General features: G+C 41.8%; 1 protein-coding gene across 1 annotated transcript in view; it reads left to right on the forward strand.

The window, feature by feature from the left end:
* Window positions 1-22,440, forward strand: part of LOC306969864 (kin of IRRE-like protein 3) — a 455,290-nt gene extending 432,850 nt beyond the window's left edge. The window contains exons 12-16 of the mRNA XM_079565619.1: window positions 4,333-4,440; window positions 5,576-5,644; window positions 11,639-11,748; window positions 12,598-12,684; window positions 20,162-22,440. Coding sequence (XP_079421745.1) covers window positions 4,333-4,440; window positions 5,576-5,644; window positions 11,639-11,748; window positions 12,598-12,684; window positions 20,162-20,632 — 845 coding nt within the window. The 3' untranslated portion in view covers window positions 20,633-22,440. The remainder of the gene's footprint in view (window positions 1-4,332; window positions 4,441-5,575; window positions 5,645-11,638; window positions 11,749-12,597; window positions 12,685-20,161) is intronic.
* Window positions 22,441-22,884: the final 444 nt, after the last annotated feature.

A 22,884-nucleotide genomic window follows, 5' to 3' on the forward strand; every position in this document is an offset into this window, starting at 1 on the left:
CTTGGAAACAACAGGATCTACATTTAGTTAGTTTAGTTATTCCGAGCACACAATGAAACAATCAAATAAAAAAACTAAATGGTATGTTGTACATATTGTACAACTCTCAGTGTGAACACTGAGATTAAACACAGACAGATCAATGCTGCGAAAAGGAGTGGGATGAAGTTTAACACTCATTAATTCCCACCCCCTCTTTCACAGTTTTAATACATTAGATTACTTCTCTTGATTTTATACACTTTCTAACAGAGCACAAACACTCATATATTTGTTAAACAATATGTTAACACGATTTCTGGCTAAACTTTTGGCGACGTGAAAACAGGAAGTGACCTCCCTCTCTCCTGGTGCAGCTGAATTGTTTGCCTTTTTCAGTGAATTGTTTGCCTTTTTCAGTGAATTGTTTGCCTTTTTCAGCGAACTACGTTGTTTTTCTGGATACTTTTGTACGTCTTTACCGTGTTTTTGTGGAGGTTTGGTGGATTTGTTTACTTTGAGAGTCCAAAATGGTCCTGAAGAAAGCAGCTTTTTGAAGGTAAACAAACTGCTAGCTTATCAGCTAAACCCATTTGAGATCTACAAACATCTTCTTCTGAGACACTGAACAGTGAAGAGGCACCAAGAGCCCCCACACCTGCAGCACGGAGGAGGCGTCACAAGAGGAGCTACAGGAAACAACAAAAGGGACCAACGAGGAGATGGTGATAGACTGTGGAGGGAGCTGTGCAGGAGGAAGAGGAAGGACGAGGTGGAGCTGACCAGTGCAGGACACCACGCTCTGAGACGGGGACAAGCCCAGGAGGCGGTGCACCGTTTCAGATGATCAGAGGAGACAGAGGGCAGCTACAGTTTCTCCATCCTCCAAGGTCATGCGGGTGGAGTGGCTGAAGGACAACGAGATCATCAACCCCGCCGAGGACAGGAACTTCTACATCACCGTGGACACAACCTGATCATCAAGCAGGCGCGTCTGTCCGACACGGCCAACTACATCTATGTGGCCAAGAACATTGTGGCCAAGCGCAAGAGCTCCACCGCCGTGGTCATCGTCTACGGATTTCCCATCAACCAGTGCTCCTCCTGTGACCAAAACAGTGAAGATGGCGGCCGCGACACAACGATCTTTCACCAAAGAAAAAAAAAAAGAGTGGAAAAAGAGTGGTGCGCACTGAATGGGTGCTGCTGCCGGATGCTCTCTCATCGAATGCAATTTCTCCATCTGTGAGATCAATAAAGTATCATCTTATCTTATCTTATCCTATCTTAAACCTACATATTGTTTGGAATTCATTAAAATGGCTTACTATTATTATAAGATCCTGAAGCACTCCATATTGTTAAAGGGACTATACAGAGCTAAAAAATGTTAAAACTAAGTACATGTTCCAGCCATGTCCTAATGTGTAGAATGAGACCTGTTCACCACAACTGCCTCTAAACTGTCACTCAGAAAGTTCATGCACAAGCTTAATATAGAACCTGCAGTTACGCGTAAGACCTAAGGTGGCAGTAGTGAGCATAAAAGGACCAACTTGCATCTAGTCTCTTTAAGTGCATCTGTAAATTAATGCCATATTCAGAAGCTGATGTGTAGGGATGGAACCAGGGACCCATTCTTGTCTGATCAACTCTTTTAATGATGATTTTAGCGCTCGTAATGTCATATCTTCATCAACAAAAATATTTAAAGTTGTGTTTTGTTTGAGCATCTATCATAATTCCTGCGTATATAATCTGTCTCTCTGTTCGGCACTAAACCCCACTGCCACCCCACACTCAACCTACGAAGGATATCAGAGTTTAATAAGTGTGTTCCACCATGTTCTCTTTCACCACAGCATTAGGAGTGGGATTGCGTATATGTAGTGTTTAACATTTTATAACACATTCAATCTGAGGTGTATTTTCAGTTAAACCACATATCTCAACACATCAGTTTGTTGTAAAAGCATGAATAAAGCATGAGTTTGGACTTTTAGAGTCTCCAACGTGCTGAACTATATGGCCTTAGCCTCGCCACAGAGTTTTTTCCGCAACTGAATTGAAAGTTTTAGAAAGTCTTGGCATTGGCTTAATCTTAAAGTCCTACTTTTGCATTGACTTCCTTCTCTGTGTAGACCGAGAGGCGTTTGCTTTAGCCGCAATGATCAGAAACCTTCAGATGATCGATACTCACTCTGTTTATCTATTTACCCTCCCCAAGGATTTCATTCCGTTAGATATTTCTCCACTGCGCTTGGTAGATTTTTTTTCCCCCTCTTTTTCTATTTTTTTTTTTATCGCTTCCCAATCTCCCGAAGAAGGTCAAAGAAACGCCGGCTCTTTAAAGCAGCTCACTTGAATTATGTCTCCTGACCGCGCTGTCTGAAACACTTAGGCCCCGCACCATTTCCAGTTGGCCGGCGTCCAGAGCTCCTATCATGATAGCGGGGGAATTATATGGAAGAAAGGCTTGGCTCGACTTGGCACCGGCCCGCGTGTTGATGGTAATTGTTCCGAGCCTGTAAAGAGTAAACAGCGGGGCTCCATAAATAATAAAACAAATTACGGCACGGATGTTTGTGTGTTTGTGTCGGGGCGAGGAGCGGAGAGGAGGAAAATAAAAGGGGGGGGGATTGACTGTAGAGGACCACCACGGAGACGGCAACGCAAAGAAGCGCTACTCATGGTCACGGATTAACCTGTTATGTGCCATTTTAGGTCTAGGGTTAGGTTTAGGGTTAGAGTTAGAGTTAGCAATTATGCACATCCTAATCTCAAAGCGTATTGACAGGAGATCTTACAACCTATATCCCAGTGTTAGTGCTAGATTCTCAAAACATGTGTACGATCTGTGTGAGTAAAACACGACTTACATCACATTTGCCGTCCCTAACCCTAAAAAAAAACCTAACTCACTGATTAGAGGGGATGGAAAGTACCATGTTAAGGAAAGGAGCCAGCTGAGGCGGCCTGGACATCTGTTCCGGATGCCTCCTGAGGTGTTCCAGGCATATCCTATTGGGAGGAGGCCTCGGGGAAGACCTGAGCTGGCCTGGTGTCGCCTTGAGGTCTGGAGGAGGTCTGCATGGATCGGGAAGTCTGGGCATCTCTGCTGTGACAGCTGCCTCCGTGACCCGGCCCCGGATAAAGCAGAGGCTTTTAGATTTGGATGTGTATAATTGCCAACCCTAACCCTACACCTAACCCTAAAAGTGCAGATAACAGAACCCCAGAGCTAACTGTTCTGATCTGGGGTGGCTGCAGTTGTTCAGGTCCATATTCGGCAACACTATGTGCCCAAAGAATGAAATCAGCTGACGACCTGAATGACCATCACGGGCGCTTTGAGTTGCCTTGTGTACGAAATGCGTGGTATAAATAAAGTTGCCTTGCCTTGCCAATGGCTTTCTTCCTCTCTGATGACACGAGCGTATTCCAAGATGACAACGCCAGGATTCATCAGGCTCACATTGTGAAAGAGTGTTTCAGGGAGCATGAGACGTCATTTTCACACATAGGTTGGCCACCATAGAGTCCAGATCTTCTTTGGGATGTCTGGAGAAGGCTTTGTGCAGTGGGCACACTCTCCCAACATCAATACGAGACCTTGGTGATGGGAGAGTGCGAAAATTAAACACTGGATCTTTTTACATTGTGGAAACTTACTGAAACAATGCCACCCTGAATGTGTGCTGTGATCAAAGGCGGTCCAAGGCAATATTAGAGCGTGTGACCTTTTTTTTTGTGTGTGCGTGTGTGGTGACTTTTATGTTTGGTCCTGCAGTGTAATCTTTATCAATTGATAAAACACTGCTGCACCAAGCCACCAACCGATTGAACCCATTTATCCAAAAAAAAATGTACCTCTACTTAAAAATAAACCTTGAACATAAGTCATGGTTCTCTCAGAACATTGAGCACATTTTCGCGCTTTAAACTAATCTGTCATTCCCATGTCTTTATATGCAATGGCAGCTTAACTTTTAAACATTTTGACTGACTGAACAATCCTTTTCGCTCTGTGTGTACATACTTTTTCACACAGAAATGAAATGTGAAGTGTGGCTTCATAATGCACTGTTCAGGAAAATGTGTGTCAAAAAGCACATCAATTGAGAAAGAAAAACATGAAGAATTCTGGTGGCTTATTCTGGTGGGCTAAACCTAGCACAATAGAAGGTAGGCATGTCTGCAGTAAAGTGAGAAAACGGTTGTGAAAATACACACGTTTTATTACAGTGCACTGATGTGACCGGTCGGTGGCTAACTGTTCCCACACTGAACACCTGTGTGCTGGTGTAAGACATAGCATTCTGACTAAAGCCTTTTTGTTGTGCTTCTGTGCAGAGACGCTGAGGCTTGCTGTGATCATCGGCGTGGCGGTGGGGGCTTTCCTGGCTTTGTCCATCCTGCTGGGTACACTGGGAGCCTTCTGCTGCACCCGCTTCCAGAGAAGTACGATCACACGGATGCGCAATTCCCGACAACCATTCCAACGCGTGTTCTCTTTAATTGGGTGAAAAGTCCCTTCAGTGTGGGACCGTGCCGTGTGAATCTTTAGTTCTAAGGCTTTCCTTGACTGTGCTGAAGGTCTGGTATGAGGCTGTCACTGCTGCAAAGTGTAGCTTTAACAATATTGTGGTGAGAAGAAAGATTTGTGTTTCACCATGAACTGAAGAGACAAGTGAAATCGGTTGCGCTTCACTTTGCAGCACAGTAATAGTATGGAAGTAGTGTGGCAATAGAGTGTAAGAATATCCTATAACCGAAACACTACAACACTACAACACAATAGTTGGATGTATCTGGTTTGCCCAATGCTATTGTTATGTCCATTTCGGATAAACAATGAATAATCAAATTTATGATAAAATGAATGAGCAACGGCGCCGTGCTCTAACCCACCTCCTCTAACCTCTAAGTCTGGAGTCTGGCCACGTCTGGGCACGTTTTCTTTGCACTCACACTTCACAGGCAAATCACGCTGAAGAGGCTTTCTGCGCTCCGGCTCGGTTCAGATGGACAAGCGAGAGCACACCCATCTCTGAACAACTCATAAATAAACAAACCCAAACAGCCTTTCACTCTCACTTTTGACCACAGTCATGATCGGTAGTTTGGTCTGGAGTTTAATGAGAACAACACCCAAAACTGTTCTCCTAAAGATTGAAATTCTATAGCTCCCGAATCAACAGACCTAAAAGATTTACAATTTTATAACACACATAAAATGGAATCAAAAAGTTCATCGCCAAGCATCGCGGCATTACTGAAACATTTACCCTCTCCTGCCTCCCGGCTTGAATTACAAAAAAGCAGAGCGTACACAGTTATGAGAATCTATGTATTTGCATGGTCAATTTTGCAGAATCAAAGGTTACAGCAGCAGCACTGAAAGGAAAATCCATAATATCGATCCTGAGCGCTGTACGGAGCGGTGTTGAGGAGTAGTGCTGGCCTTAGTGGTTTTTAGATTTGTTTGGAGTTCACGCGAGTGCCGGCCCTGAGATGTGACTGGGTTTAGTTTAGCCTTGAATAAATGTGTTACTTTGGTCGGCGCGGTGTAACTGTGATGTTTGATGTGCTGCAGAAGATGTCCATCTGGTGATGTCCTCGCTGCCCGTGACGCTGTCGCGCCAGAGAGACGCCAAGCCTGAGAGTAAGTATTCTTACAATGCTCTCGATTGGTGAAGCACTAAATGCTACAGACAAAAGCCGCCGACTGATTGACCTCATTTCTCCAAAAAACATGGCACAGTTCATGATTTGCACAGCTTTTTCAGAACATATTCTTTTATTTATTTATGCTTTTATGAGTGTACATGCAATCTGTATATTAGTGTGCAATTTCAGTTTAATGTGGAATCATACATACTGAACAGACTTTTGTACTTTATCTTTCTTTAGGGAATTGCATGTATCCGACACATTGAGAGTCCTAGTGAGACAAATCTATACCTTTGATTTATTGATTGGTTAAGGGGTTATGGTAAGTACCTGCATTGAGGGAAACTGCATGTCTCAGTCGGACGAACACAGTTTAACTAGAGCGGCCTTTCTCTTTTCTCAAAGAAAGTCATTCTAATGCTTCAGTTATATTTCAAGGCAAATGGAATTGAATTGAATTTCAAGGTAGGACAGAAGCACCAAGAAAATGTGACATTTGGACCTTTCTTTCTGTAAGTTATACTGTAGATTATTTCTATTTCTTTCATGCAGTAAGATATGTAGTAAGAGATCTTCTGAAAAGCTTAAGGAGCAGCAGCGCAGCAGCTAAACATCGATCCAATGCTTTTTCCATTGTCACTGATTTGGTCAGACGTGGTTAGAATATAGTGTGCACAATTTTAGTAATGTTACATAATTCATACTATTCATTGATGAGAAGTAAAGAGTAATGATTCAAATAATAATTCAAACATCAAAAGTATTTGCTGAATATGCGACTTAAGTACAGAGTAGCTGTTGAGCACAAAAGAAGATAAAGAAGTTTATTTATATAGCAATTTTCACAGACATAGTCTTAAACATAGACATATTATTAATAGGCCGTCATTGCTCACTCCTCTCCGTTTACCACAATGACCACGTTCGAGGGGGAAATTATGGCGGATTTACAGACTCCTCCTACCCTGCTCTGACGGAGCAGAAAAAAAGGGCATAAGGGCGGGATCTTCACTGTAGACTCGGCCCTTGTGTGGCGTGTAGTTCGGTCATAGCCGCGTGTATAAACGTGAAGGTGTATAAAGTCCAATGCTATAAATGTAATGTATGGAGGTACTACGGCAATGGCGGCCAATTTTGACCCCGAGCGTCATCGTCGTTAATCTCTACTACAAGCGGCCATTGGTTACAAAGCGCTTTACCTGAGACAATTGTACATTCACCCTACGCTCGGTGGTGTTCAGTTTCTCCTGGGGAGACTGTACACTTCTGCGCCAACGGTCCCTCTGACCATTTACCATTCATTCACACACAGACATCATTCATCCTGGCCTATTGTACATGTTTTTAGTGGTAGGGGAAGCCTACCCGGAGGAAACAACTCTTAAATGTTAAAATCCTTCAAAAAGTTACTCTATACTGGACTTTCATGAATTACAACATTGTAAGAAAACATTTCCATCTTGTGAACAAAGCCTTAAAGAACCAACATCATGTTTGGAACTTATAAATATGAATTTGACCCGTTATATCATTATTATAACACCACATTTATGTGATCAGTTTTGTTTACCACAAACTAATTTGAACTCAACAATGCCCTTTTAAACCTGTGTTGGCTTCCCCACCCCCTCAGTATATTACATACTTCATTAAGGCCATCTTTTAATTATCACCCAAAAAATTCCGCCTGCCTACACATGAGCACATGGACCTGTGTCTTTGTTTTCTCTCGCTGACGGTATTTCAAATAAGTATATAAAAAGATTGCAAAGTTGAATCTGAACGCTCACCAGAGATACGAGACGCTGCCTGCTGACTGTGTACAAGGATTCTGCCAGAGCGGGAAGAAACCTGTCTCCTTGATGCAGCCGAACAGCGCTTTCTGGAAACACGCCAAACCACTGGATATCCTCTCGGTGGAAGTTGACATCAGCCCGGAAATAGTATGCAAAGACACGCACATTGTTATATGGATGTGCAAATATAGCTAGGGCTGGGTGTTGCGGCAATAAACACATAAATAAATCTCCCCTCATATTGATCTATTTCAATTATATAACATTTTCAGGCTTTTCTCTGTGGAGTTTGCCTCTTGTTCTCTCCGTGTGTCTGTGGTGGGGTTTCCCTCATCAATCCAAAACATGAACAATAGGTTTATATTCCACTGGCGTAAGATCTGGAGACGGTTCCTCCTGATAGGCTCTGTGCACGTACTGTAACACAGAAACATGATGCTAACTTTGTAGAGTAACGAATGCTTCCTGCCCTTGATAATATTCCAACAGTTTGTGGCAGAAAGCCTGCAGCTGTTGGATAATCACTCAAATACCTGAGCACATTTTCTCCAGTTTGGCTTTACCCAAATTTAAAAGCTTCTCGGATAAAAGCGTCAAAATAGCAACGAAAAAAAGGCCATGAAAAAGTGACCAAAGAGCGACAAAAAAGCGACACAAGAGACACAAAAAGTGACAAAATTGTGGCAAAACGACAAAAAAGCAACAGGAAAAGCAACAAAAAAACTATGAAAACACGACAAAAAACAATTGTAAACAAACAAAAATGAAAAACCAAAAAGTAGCTTACCACTACTAAGTATAGAGTGAATAATGCAATAAAGCATCTTTGAGTGTCCAGAAAAGCGCTACGTAAAAAACAATGCATCGCATTATTAAAGGGACTATACAGAGTTTAAAAATATTAAAACTAAGTATTTTCCTCCCCCTACATGTTCCAGCCATGTTCTAATGTGTAGAATGAGCTCAGGCCTGTTCACCACAACTGCCTCTAAAATCCTGCACTGTCACTCAGAAAGTTGTTACTTCGGGTCCGAAGTGCCGTCATGCACACGCTTAATATAGAAGGTGTAGTTACACATATGGCCTGAGGTGGTAGTAGTGAGTATAAAATGGCCAACTCTCATGTTGCTCCTTTAAACAAAAAGCGAATGAGCCATTACGCTGTTGCTCTCCAGTTGAGAAGCTTTCACTCGGTTAAGGCGAAAACTTTACTCCTGATGTAAATACTTCACTGGAGGAGACTTCTGCGTTTATAACTGTAGCCGTTTTAGCCTTGAAGCTACAGGCTAGCACTAATCTGACGCTAACAAATGCCAAAATAGCCATTATCATCACCTAACTCATTTTTTATGAAACACTCTTGGCTGGATGTTTAAGTTTTCTTGTGTTTATTATTGTTAAAATGTTGAAGGGAAGTTGTCCTTACTCGACGCTGGCTAACAGGAAGTTAGCCAAAAAAGCTTCCCTGCACAGAGCCTATTCGAATCAGCTGAGAGTTAAGTTGGCCTGAGCATTAACCTCAGCCTTTTCACACAAACAAGTTTCCATATTTTGCTTCTCCAAAGTTCAAACATTGAGATCTCATCATGAGTCAATTAAAGTTTGATCTAATTTGAACTGATCATCCGTCACATCCGTTGGCCTGGATGCATCAGCTGTTACCGACCATTCACCAAAACATCCGGCTAGAATTGCGGTAAAGTAAACAATAACAGTGATCGCTCGTATGTTTTACATATAATGATTAGAAGTGAAATTGAAAAACAGACTATTTTCAGCTGTTGAAAAGGAAATTGCCTCACCACAATTACATAAAAACGTTCACATTTTCAATGCAGTAAAACCCAGACGTTCCGTTCAGTTTAATACAGTATTTTTAATGTAGACAAACAGAAGAGGCTTTGACAGAGTAATGCTAAATAGTGTGGGCAGTGGGCTGCATGCTGTTGTTTTTGCCATTAGCGTAGCACTCGATAGCCACTCTCCGCTAATAACAGACTCAGAAAAGGCATTAAAAACAAAGAACAAACAATTACTGGGGACTGGCCACGCGGTTCACGGTTATAATAGAACAGGCAATTTCCATGAACTTTTATGTTATGTTCATATAATACAAATGGCACAAGTAGACGCTGCCTGATAGTGAAGGCACCTGCCAATAGCCCGCATTGATCGCTTCGTTGGTAGGTGTGAGGCTGACATTGACGCTGGCATGTTGTCAATATGACATGAGGCTGTTTCACACTTGAATAGAGAAGTAATGGACATGAACCATTGACCAGTTTGAAAGGAGTGACCCTCCAACTCTGGCATGGCCGACAGGAGAGGGTGAGGTACTGATGTGTCCCGACTTGCTAATCAGTGCTATTGTTCGTCACAGTTAGTTAGTCCTCTGAGTACGATTATTTCTCCTCCAAACATAAGAACAGGCACATGCGGTCCTTTATTTGATTCTCTGTTGGAGGGAACATATTACCAAATCTTTCGCATTTTCAGGGTAAAGTCAAGTCAAGTACACACAGTCTCCCTTGGGGTCGATAGATAGAAGCGCATCTACGGATCCGGACAACGGATTGTCACACCACCACCATTCATTCACTTACATCATTCATCCTCGACTATTGCACATGTTTTTAGTGGAAGGGGAAACCAGAGGAAAAACACACATTGACACATTGACACAGAGGAAAAACACACATTGAGAACATGCAAACTCCACAGAGAAATTCCTTGTAAAAAATGGTAAATTTTTTACCATTTTACCATTTACCATTGAGAACATGCAAACTCCACAGAGAAATTCCTTGTCCGTTCTGGGGATCGAACCCAGGACCTTCTTGCTGTGTAGAACGAGCATTTAATAGGAGTGCTCTGGTAACTGTTTTGGATTGTTGTCCCAATCCATCAAACCAGTCCAAAAATGTTCTTGTAACAACAAATTTACAAACCAAGCACTGAATGTTACGGTGGTACAGCGGTTAACGCTCGTGCTTCACAGCTACAAGGTCCCAGATTCGATTCCCACCAGGACGGGTGGGGTCTTTTGTGTGGAGCTTCCATGTTCTCCCCATAGGTAGGTTTCCACTGGATACTCCGGTTTCCCCACCACCAAAAACTTGTAGTAGGCCAGAATGAATGTAGTGTTTGTTTGAGTGAGTGGTGGTGGTCAAAGGCACCGTTGGCACAGACTGGTTGCCTCGCTTCTGTTAGTCTACCCCAAAGGGCAGCTGTGGCTACAAAAGTTTCTTGCCACCACTAAAGCAATCTTGTCAAGAGCACAAAATGGTTGACAAGTGCTCAAATTACCTTCACTACGAAGAGCTACTCCAAGAACAAGCCAGGACTGCACTGGTCTGAACAAAGACACGACTAAAACAAGGGTGAGAAGGCATTAATGAACTACAGCATTTCCCCTTATTGATCGAGATGACTCAAATACACTAGAACAGGCTCCCTAAATGCCCCGCCTGGACGAAGCTCGTGTACCATAGTTTGAGAACCACTGCAGTGTAGACAACCTTCCCATGGCTTTCTGCTGGCACGAGGCGCTGCGTTCTTAAGTGCTGGCTTTGCTGAATGTTGCAATCAAACAGGAGTCCCCAGGTACAGAGCTGGAGCGTGGAGTGGGAATACTTTTGAAGAACAATGCGAAAGATGAGATGAAAAGAGTGTTTTGTAGACGACACGCAAAATCTTCAGGCAGGACTCTTTTTTTTTCTTTCTCTTTTCATCTAAGCATTACATTGCATTTTTACTGTAGTGGGTAGGAACAAAGCTGCCTAATCAGACCTCCCTTTTGTTTTTGCTTCGTTGAGATGAGTAGATTTTGTGTCTTTTGGGCTTAGAGGTGCACAATATGTTGATTAAAAGATATTATGGTGATTGTCTTTGGGGAGATATAGACAATTAGAACTGAGAATATTGTTGATTACAAGAAACCAACAAAGACATGCTGCAAAAAGGCTGAACAACAGAAACAATGGCTTGCTGTGCAAAGCTCTGCACACTTTTATGGTTTGCAAGTCTCCAAAAATTGCTCATATATCCAGCAGGTTGCAAGATAAATCATATGAGTGTGTTGGAAACCTGGTTCCCCTATTCAACATGAGACTTCCAGCATTGTGACAGAAGAGATTAAGTCCCACGTTGTACTAACCAGCCGCTCTTCTTCTCTCCATCTCTCCGTGTAGACCTCAAAGGAGCTGTTGCGACAAAAAACGACATCCGTGTGGAGATTGTGCACAAGGATCACAACGCAGCACGGGAGAACGAGGAGCACGCCAACATGAAGCAAATGATGGTGAGTCCCGTGTGATATATAGTATATAGTACGTATATAGTATGTATATAGATATTTTTTAGTATATAGTTATGTAGTTATGTAAAGGTATATTAAAGCTGGGTACCTGATTTTTCCTGCGCAAAGTGTGACTTTTTTTTCCCTGCCCAAACTTGTTTCTATGTTCCCTCCTGCATGTATGAATTGATCAATCAAATTGTTTATATGCACGTTTCAAGCCCCTGTACAGCTCTGAGCGGTGGTAAAGTGAAGTAAAGGGGGGACAACCCCTCAATTGCACAAATTTAGATTCTACTTCTATCTTCTATTGCTCAATAAAACGTTTACAATATACTCTGTGGTGGTAAAAACAAATTGACTTTACAACAATAAAAAGTCAGATACTCCAGCTTTAAGCCCAGATATGTTGTTCACGGCTCAAGTTGTGAAAAAAAAGCAGCTCCTAATTTTTCTTCAAAAGGGGAGCATACTCACAGCCAATCACTTGAGATTACAAATCTCATTTCCAGGGGAGTCCTGGCCCCAGAGGGGAACCTATTGTATATGTTTTAGTGCTGGAGTACTGGGAGGAAACCTACACAGACACGGGGAGGGACATGCAAACTCCACACAGAAATGCCCCGCCCTGAATTAGTCTGAACTACTTTCAAAACTTCCCTCACCTGTCATGAATTATTTTAATTGTTATAGACTATTCTTTTTTTTCTTTTCTTTTTTTACCTGCTTCTCAAATTGATTATATCTTATCTATATTACTATTATAAGTATTATTCGATGTGTTAGAACTGAGTTTTGACGACCATTATGGAAATGTGACTGTAGTGCAGCCTCTGACGTGCGCTTCTGCAGATCGACCGCGCGGAGTTCCAACAAGAGCCCGTCCTGAAGCAGCTGGAGGTGCTGCAGGAGGAGGAGAAGGAGTTTCAGCACATCAAGGTAACCACCAATACACGGACAAAAGCATTGTGCTGGATGAAAGTTACATTTTGGTCTTAAAAGACGGAAATCAGTGCTCAAATCACAACCATGGGATTTGTTCATAACCTTATATGACATTACGAAACAACACTGAACTGCCAGAACGAACCTCAAGCTGTGCAACCATTTACAATAACACCATTAAACGACTTGAAAATATGTGACAAGGAAATGAGAGGGGACTAGGAGTCTAATTACACAAAACTGTTTGACAGCAGCCGTATGCGCGCTCATTATCCACACAATGGCCACTTTATTAGATACATCTGTTCAACTGCCAGAAGCAGACTCCAGTTTAATGCTCTCTGACATCTGATGTGAGTTTGGATAATCTGTTGCCGAAAGATTGTTTGTTTGTTTGTTTGAAGACTTTAGAGACCACTGATTGACATTAGTTAAATTCTGTGGCTATGAACAAACTTTTTTCCCGTTGTCAGGTTTAATACAGGAAGCAGCAAATCAAATGCAATGTTTTTTTAATGTAATTTTAATGCCTGGACATAATATTCTAATGCCATGAATGCAAATGTCTGTGCATGCAAAAGGTCTAGTTGTGGAGTTATGGCCAATTATTATATTTACAAGCGCATTGGACACAATTGATAAATTTAGAGCAAAAATGTAAAACTGATTTTCTTAAGTTAATATGTTTTAGGACACTTTTTTCAATATACGTTTGCTGTAAAAACAATTGAACAATGTCACTATTTCCTAAGTGAGGTTCAGCACCTGTTGAAATCAGGACTGCTTTTTTAAAGGGGCTAGATTCAAGTTAGCCATTTTATGCTCACTACTGCCACCTCAGGTCATACATGTAACTGCACCTTCTATATTAAGCTCGTGCATGACGGCAATTCAGACCCGAATTAACATTTTAGAGGCAGTTGTGGTGAACAGGTCTGGGCTCATTCTACACATTAGGACATTGTAGGAACATGTAGGGGGGAAAATACAATATTCTAACATTTAATGCCAAAATAGCAACAGAATATGTTTCTTAGATGAACTTATGCAATAAAATGTCATAATTTTCCAATAAATTCTGATTGTATGTATTTTGAAGACATTTAAAGCAGAACTAAGTAACTCATGCCCCTAGATGCCATAAGCGCCACTGCAGGTGTCGTAGCATGTTGCGTTTTTTTTACTCAATAATTGTCTGTGAGAGTAAATACTACGCTGACAGAAAAGACAAAGGGAGAGAGGGATATTGTACATCCAATTACTCAATGGAGATCATTTTTTCACTCAAACATGACTGTAAATACTGTTTCAGTGGTGCTAGCCCGCAGTTAGCTTTGCCCGTTAGCCTGATTCCATTAGTGTGTATTGGTGACTCTGACCCGGTGGCAGCAAAGTTGCAATTGTGGTTTTCTGACCAGAGACACCAGGGGGAGATGAAAGACCCCCCAATCATCCCATCAACACTTGTATTGCCCCCAGAGGGACTACGAAAAGGATTTAATAAGGTAAACAAGTTACTTAGTACTGCTTAAAGGCCTTCATTTTGGCACAAATCATTTAATGACTTTTAATACTTGGTTGTACATATTGTGGAAATTTGAAAGTTGGACGATTTGTTTATATTTATTGATGGTAACAATTAACACAATTGCTCATAGCAGCACATGGTTTTAAAGTTCAGAATTGAATGGAATGTCACAATGGTCAGGAGAGGGGGATGTTTGAATGGTTCTTAGTGTCGGTGAGGGGTCCCCTGTCCCACAACAGTTTGAGAACCCCCACAGTAACCAACAGAAATTAAGATGATCAGGATTAAAGCCAAACCTTTTGCATTATTGTATCTACCTAACAGAAAAATCTTGGCATTTGTTCACATTAATGCTTTGGAGAGGCTTCGCATTAGCTGATATTCCTCGATATAATGAGCAGCCGCATTATCTTACACAACCTTTATCTCTTCTGCTAAAATTCTTTCCAACAAAAGCCTGTTAATGCGATAATTACAGTAGCACATAGGTAAGACTTTCATTATGGGTGCTTTACCTCTTACATAATCAAATTAGCCACGGTGCACAGGTTGCGGAGGCTCTGGGGAGGCACAAAGAGTTAGATAAATGAACGCGTTCCTGGTCATTTTCTCTCCGAAGCCCACGGGAAAATTAGCAGGAAGAGACGCTAAGTGAGTCATTTATATGTAATTCGGCATTAGCTCAGTAACAGCTTCGATGCGATGATTTAGACTCGCTTTGATAAGACTGGTATTAAGCTTCAATCATTTCAGTGTTGGTTTGAATTAAAGGGGCCCGGACCATTGTATTAGCATATAAAGCAAAAATCACGTTGTTCTCATGTAAATAATCCCATTACGTGCAGCTGTCAGCCTCGTGGTTATGGCTACGGCACTTGCACAAGGAACTCTCAATGTGCTGTGAAATATATGAGCCAACAAAAATCTCATTCTTGTGAAAATGAAAAGGCTTTGTGAAGCAGTGGGTTAAACATGAGCTCTCCGACTAAAGGATAGCAAGTAAAATGTTGTCTCAGTAACCTAATGTGTCCCTTATAGTATATGTGAAAATGTTCAAGTCAGTTATTGATTTTACTGATATTGATGGCAAGTCATGATAATCATATCAACTTATCGTCCAATGAGTGACAGATGAACAATACATTTATCGTCTGCACATTAAATTACATTTACATTTCCTATTTTTCTCACTGCAAAAAAATAAATATCAAAATATCAAGCATTGGCTTAAATGTCTTGAACTGAGGAAATGTATCTTGTTTTGAGCAGTTTTCACTCATTTAGACTTTTTTCCTAATCTGACCAAGTTGACTTTGCTAGTTTGAGGACATTTCAGACGGTTTTAAGGTAAATCTCACTTTAAAATAGAAAAGCAAAATTTGCTAATGAGATAAAACCAATTTTCTTACCCCATTGGCAAAGAAACTTACTTGAAATAAGGACAAATGTATTGAAACAAGTCAGAAACATCTCAGAACAAGTGAAATAATCTAGGACAAATGACTCATGGTGTCATACCTAGTCAAAGCAACTCAAATTTGGATTTTTATGCTCAAACTGAGACATTTCTTACTTATCTAGTTTATTACTTTTTGCAGTATACTTTTTGAACGAGCTTAACTGTCATTGTTAAGCTTTGCGGCATTAAAAGGTTTTCAATAATATTGTTTATCGCTGTAGTTTCCTGCCTCAGTATATCGAACTTTAATGGTCCCGGGTTTGATTGCTGCACTGCAAAAAGTAATCTCGAAAATTAGCCAAAGTGTGTCCTTTTCTCCAACCAGAGGATAGCTAGTTCAAAACTTTATTATTATTATTTTTTTTTACATTGGGCTAGGTGCACGCGTGTGACTTCCAAGTGGATCTTCAGGGGGCGCTACTTTTCCTGTCCCGTTATTTCCCTATCGGTGTCTTGCCGCCATAAATAATTAGCTCAAGATTACTTGGCAGGCAGAGAGTTACTGGTGGACACAGTCACAGCATCATGTTAGAAATGTCGCGTCAGGAGCAGAGAATTCACTGGAGGACACTTCCATGCTTCATGATTTTTGTCTTGAACACTAAATGAAAATGAAAATGGCACCAAAATTTTGAACGAGCCACTCAAAAAATAATCGGCTAGTCTTTAGTATAACTACTTTTCAGTTGATTAATTTTTGTGTTGTTGTTTTTTGATACTAGCCATTAGCTAGTGGCACATAGCCAGTGACTTCCATCAGTATCTCACTGTCCGTGATGTTTTCTTGAACTTTTCGTTGATTTGTGAAAGACATCGCTAACCATTATTGGGAAAATAGCGAGAGAGGAATGACTGTGACCTCTGGAGATCGCACTCAGAATTCACTTGTCACTCGTGTGCATAGGGCGTATATAAAAAAGTGATGAGGACTCTTGAGAAGGTTCCAGGTTTGATTACTGGAGTCTGTGGAGTTGTGTGAGTTTGCATGCTCTCCTCGTGTCTGGGTTGGTCTCCTACAGATGCTCTGGTTTCCCCCGTGATCCTAAAACATGCACAGTGGGGTCATCCTCCAGCAGCTTGACTGTTTTGACCCTATAGTTCAGTATATGGAGATGGGTCCACGGGCGCTTCAGGTCACCCACTGCTCCTGACAGGTTGCCTCAGCGGTCTGACTGGGTCAGAAGCAGAGAACACATTTCCATACTTTATAGTCCATAAATTATAACTTAAGCTTACAGGCCGAGTCCAAATGTTTGTGTAGGCGTCTGCTGACTGCGCTTTTAAATAAAGTAAATAAATGATTCCTTTTTAAAACCATGAAGAGTGCATGGTACACTACCCTTTAGACGGCATCCAACAATGTGGGTGAAGTGTTGCCCAGCTTTCTCTGTCCACGGGTGAATGATTTAACCCACCGCATCTCTGTTTTTGCAAATTACTCCCTACTAGAAAAACTACAAAATAACATGACAAGACAAATTTATGCCAAACAATGATAGATCGCATCATTTATTGCCAAGACGCCGCATTATGCTTTGGCTTCGCATTCACTGAGCTCGCCATTTTCCACCGCTTTTATTATTCACCAATCAATGCGCAGTCCCTATGCCTGCTTATTATACACTCCCACGGCCAAGTCACTGTCTCGCTCATCCATTCCCCTCAATTCAGCCTTGTCCCTAATTAACTGGCCTCCGAGTACATTTAGAGCACTTACGGGATGAAACTCAATGGTACTTGCTCAGCTTTTGTATTTCAAAGAGCCTACATTATGCTAAACATACAGTAATTATTGCACACAGCGAATCGGGGAGTGTGGATGGGATTGTGAGAGCTTAGGTTGACTTCTTCTAGGGATGCGTCGATACCACCTTTTCTAAAACCAATGCGAGTACTTTTATTTGAGTACTTGCTGATACTGAATACCGGTACGAGTACAAGGCATTTTCCTCAAACATAGGGCTACGTTTTGAAGGGAAAAACTGTCTATAGACAGACTTTTTCCACAGCAGATCAGTTTGTAATTACTTACTTTACTCATTTACATTTCCTTGAGTAAAGCAGGTTACCGTTTTAAGAGAAGTTTTATTAAAATTTAAAATGGTGCCATTTTATTTAATTGATTTTTTGTTGCACAATGTGGCTACACTAGTTCCTCTGAGCTGAAGTTGTGGGTGCTAGTACTTCCTGTTCGTATTAATTTCCATTAAGATTAGCTTAGACCCGTTCGAATCATTGTATTTCCTAAAGATTCTGTGGTGGACAGTGAGTTCCTGGTAGATGATCACTTACTGCAGGTTAACAAGTTGCTGTACCGTACTTCGCTATTAAATATTTTATAGCATGTTAGCCTTTAGTTTCAAGACAAACTATCAATCCTTTATGATCACAGGTGTCTCCGATCTGAACTTGTTACATCCTACATCAAGACTTGAACACACAGTAAATGATCATCTACCGGGAACTCACTGCCCACAACATAATCTTTAGACAATATGATTATTATTTCAGAAAAAGAATAAAGAGAGGAAGTGCTGGCGCTCACAACTTCAAGTCAGAGGAACTAGCATAGCCATACCGTGCAACAAGCCAATATCATTTTTAATTTGTATTTCACTGTCCATGTCCAAGTTACTCATGTGCTTTTATTTATTTTGAAATTAATAGTATGGAGTTGGTTACTTATGACTACTGCTAATTGACCTCTTTTTTGCTTTACTACAACTCTGTGGATTAAATACATGTATTTTGTAGACTAGAGCAACTTAGCGAGTAGCCAACAGCATTTTCATTATTTTTGCTGCAGCGAAAGTTCGCTCAATATGGACATGCTATATCACTTACTTTTTAGTACTTTTTATTGGCTGGGTTAGTTTTACAGATGAATTAAGCCCCTTGGCATAAAGCGGCTTAAGACTCGCCCGAACTGTTAGCAGCTAGTTAGCCGCTAGTTGGCAACATTAGCGACGGGTCTTGTAAACACTGCAGACCCTGCGCGGAGGCACAATGAGGACAACATTTAGCACTGGTTAAATCCAGCACAGACTCTGATTTAGGGAGTGTAGTCTGTAATATTGTCAGCTCTATGTGGAATATTTATACTGAAGAATTCTCCAGTTTGCTCTCTTCAGCTGAGAGGTGCAGGAGCGCCATCCGCACGTCAAGTGGTATGGATTTCAAGTATCGGGACCACATTGATGAATACGAGTAAGAGTACAAGCGTGTGATATCGAGCCGACACCCGATATATGTGCATCCCTAACTTCATTCCTTCTTGGTTTGAAAAAAGGAGATAGTCAGCCAATCTCTCCCTCTCTCTGGCAGTGCCATATCATGTGACGTAGGCAACCATGGAATGCCAATCGTCTCTCTTCTTTGCCAGTCTCAACATCTTAATGCTGTCCATTCCAGTGCAGGCAGCGATATTCAGGAGGAAAGTTGTTCTCTGCCGCCCTCTGTCTCGCTTCCCATTGATTTTCCCTGTGAGGTATACCAATTCCAAAACTTCTTTCCTTATGCAGTGTCCCATAAAAGTCTAGTTGTTGTTTCCGAATATGCTTCAGGGGTTTTCTCTGTTGGCCGCTTCTCTGTAATACTGTAGCACCAATACTCTGGCTTTAAGTCTGAAAAATGCATTATTGGCTCTCACAGCACAGATAAACAGGCTTCTAAAATCCCGGTGGACTTTTAACAAGCTCTGATAACTAATTTCTACAGAACTTGGCACCTTTTGTAAAAGTCAAGCTGACAGTTTGAGCAGTATAGGAGTTTTGTGTTGTCATTAGTTTTTGTTTTGCTACTAAAGTTTGGTCATGTTTTTGATTTCTATTGTGATTGCATTTTTTTTTTCCTTCCAAAGCCCTCTCTTCCTCGTCAGGTTTACCTACCTCTTACGCTTTATGAAGACACACCACTCACGTTACATTGCCAATATAAAATTACAAATTGATTTATGGGCACAGAGCTTTCTCATATTTTTTGCGCCGTTGCCATAATGCAATATGCAGTGACAGAGGAGCCTATGTTACACAATAGCAGTTGATTAGCAGAAGAGAGTTGTGCCGATGACTCACAACGCTAAAGCACGCCTTCTCGTTTTGCACAAAGGGGGTGGATTCATTGCTTTTTTTTATTTTTTCGCCTCATACTTTTTCTGTAATTGATGTCCTGCTGGACCTTTAGGTTGAAAGTGCGTCTCCGGAAGCATTAGTCAAGTTTTGCGTAGGAAGGTTTTTAGTAAGATTGCTTCCGGACTTCTTTGCAAGAAGTCATTTCAAGAAAGGTTGCACTAATTTGCATCAGAATTTACAGCATTTCTAACAACATTTATCTCTGGAAATTCACAATGTGCCACCACTTTTTTTAAGAAATACATACTCTCTAAACACAACCAATTCAATCCAATGGTTTGAAAGACAGTGTGATGTGTAGATGTGTATCTTTGTACATACCTTGTTGAAATACCCTTGTTTGTCTTCCAACAGGACCCCACCAATGGCTACTACAGCGTCAACACCTTCAACGAGCACCACCCCACCCCGACCCTGGCCTCCAGTCAGACGCCCGACGCGGTGCGCAGCCCCCCGGCCGGATCTATGACCATTGGCAAGCAGAGAGTGCCCACTGGGATGTCCTTCACCAACATCTACAACACGCTGGGCGCAGGGCCTAACCGCCTGTACGACTACGGCCAGCGCTTTGTGCTGGGCATGGGCAGCAGCTCCATCGAACTGTGCGAGCGCGAGTTCCAGCGCAGCTCCCTCAGCGACTCCAGCTCCTTCATCGACACACAGTGCGACAGCAGCGTCAGCAGCTACAGCAAACAGGACGGATACGTGCAGTTCGACAAAGACAGCAAGACTTCAGCCAGCTCCTCCTCCCACTACTCCCAGTCCTCATCCCAGAACTCAGACCTGACCAGGCCCCTGCAGAAACGCATGCAGACCCACGTCTAACACAGCCATGTACCTCCACACTGAGACACTTCAACACAGGGACACTTTGTAAAGACCGACCTTTGAGCCTGTACTCATGAAGGGAACTGTCTGGAGTCAAGTGCATCACCATGAGCCAACATCAGAGTTCGTCATGACAATCATTTTTCTGCTTTCCGCTTAAAAACTGATCACTAAGACATGATGAACCTGCTTCAGCCTCTGCTGTGTTGGTGACCACAGGTAGGTTTGGACTGGACTGAATGAGCTCTATGTTGATGGAACAGAACCACACCTGGGGAGAGGTTTGCTCAAAGCTCATAAAGAAGACGCAGTAGACGAAGCATCTGTCCATGATTCTTAAGCCATAAACATTGACAGTGCTAATAAACGAAGCCATTTAATTCAGCAATGACAGTGTCCCTATCATTCAGTCCAGTCCACACTCTGCCTGCTGCAGACGCTCCCTTCGATCCAAAACCCGCTTGCGTTGTTCCACTACACAATCAGCAGCTACGGTGATGCTATTTTGTACCTTACAGACTGCCTTTGACAAATGCACAGTGAAACAATGCGAGGCTCCAATAGGAGGCTCTTGTGGATGGAACAGGACAAAGGTGTGTTTTTGTTTTTTTTTGCATTTTGGATTCCTCTGGCTGCTGTGGGACTCAACAGCCATTTTGGAAAGGATTGAAACCTTTTGTAAAAAAAAAAAAAAAAAAGAGCACCGTGGGGGAGAAACCGGTTTGAGCGGGCAAAAAACTGGATGTTACTCATTGCCTGTTCCTTGATGAACCTTTCCTGCTTGGAACGGAATGGGACTCCTTTTTGTATAGTGTGCTGTAAATTAATTTTTGGCTCTTTAACAGCTGTTTCTTTTTTGAGAGATTCTTGCGCTTTGTGCCGTTTGACTTCAGCGTAGACTGCGTGGACACGTCGACTCGCCATCCGTTGTGCATCCCATTGAACGATTGCAGGGGCTTTGCGAGTTCTGTCGGAGCTTCTGATGTTTACAAGGATGCCAAGAGCTGTACATTTTCCCCTTCTTGCAGCTCCTGTGGACTTCTGGAATCTGCCCGGAGAACTTCTCGATTTCGTACGGTTTCGGCTGATATCATTGTTGTTTACGCGCTGTGTAAAGCCCAGCCTTTTTTTGTGTACTGTGACTACTGAATGGAAGAGAGATTCTCGCTTTCCGATCTTTACTTTACGTGTCTGTGTTTGGTTTTGGTTGATGCCCACTGTTTTAAGTGAGCCTAAAGTTGGGGGACGCCGTTAACTTTCGAAGGCCTTGACGATTAGTCACGCGGGAACAAGCAAAGACAAGCAAACTCTGTGTCCTATCTCAATTTGGAGCGAATTAAGATTAGCTGGATGGTTATGAGTGTCTTGGGTGGCATAATGGGCCATCCGTCAAAGCAGGCGCGGCATAAAACTGTCCTCGAACAAGCACTGAACATCCAAAGGGCATTCAGCCAATACAAATGACAGACAACTCGGGCCGGGACAAAAAAAAAAAAAAAAGGAAAAAAAAAGAATGCGGATCCCAGATTGTCAACCAAGCACAAAGTGGTACATTGCTACTCGCGTTCTCCAAATGACTCTGAATAGCATGGGTTGATGTACTGTCATTACTAAGCACTTACGAGATGTATTAGGCTCACTTTAACTGTGTAATAAATGATCATCTGTGTCACCTTCCATCGGGGCATTTCCGTCATGGACATTCATGCATTACTGTACAGACAAAAAGGAAAATGGTTTTGTGCCAACATTGTGTTTTGAATAAAGAAAAGTCCAATTTACCTCAGAGTGAACTGTCTCCTGACGTGTTATTCATGGTGGTGGATGTACTGTATATCACAGAGATACTGCATCTGAAAAGAAGTTAAAGCTTTTATTTTATTCTATCCATTGGGTGAAATGTTGCACTGCGTGGGTTTCAACCATAAAGCAGGGAATGTGAAAACTTTAGAAGAATGCATTTTGTCGACCATAGATTACATACTTCTGGATAAGCAGATGTCAGAAAGATATTTGGAAACATTTTATAACATGGCACAATTTTTTTTTTAACAGAAGCTTGAACTATTTTCAATTACAACAAACTACTGACTAATTGTGAATACAAGGACATCGTAACAAAGTAAACAAAACGCCCAGAATTTGAACCATCTGCTACTGTCCAATTTTTCATGCGTCGCAGAATACCAAACATTCCACGTTCTCTTACAATTTGTCAAAACATTTCTTTGTTTGCTAAGTGCTGCACA

Source organism: Gobius niger (genome assembly GCF_951799975.1).
Source record: "Gobius niger genome assembly, chromosome: 11".
NCBI classification, from domain to species: Eukaryota; Metazoa; Chordata; class Actinopteri; order Gobiiformes; family Gobiidae; genus Gobius; species Gobius niger.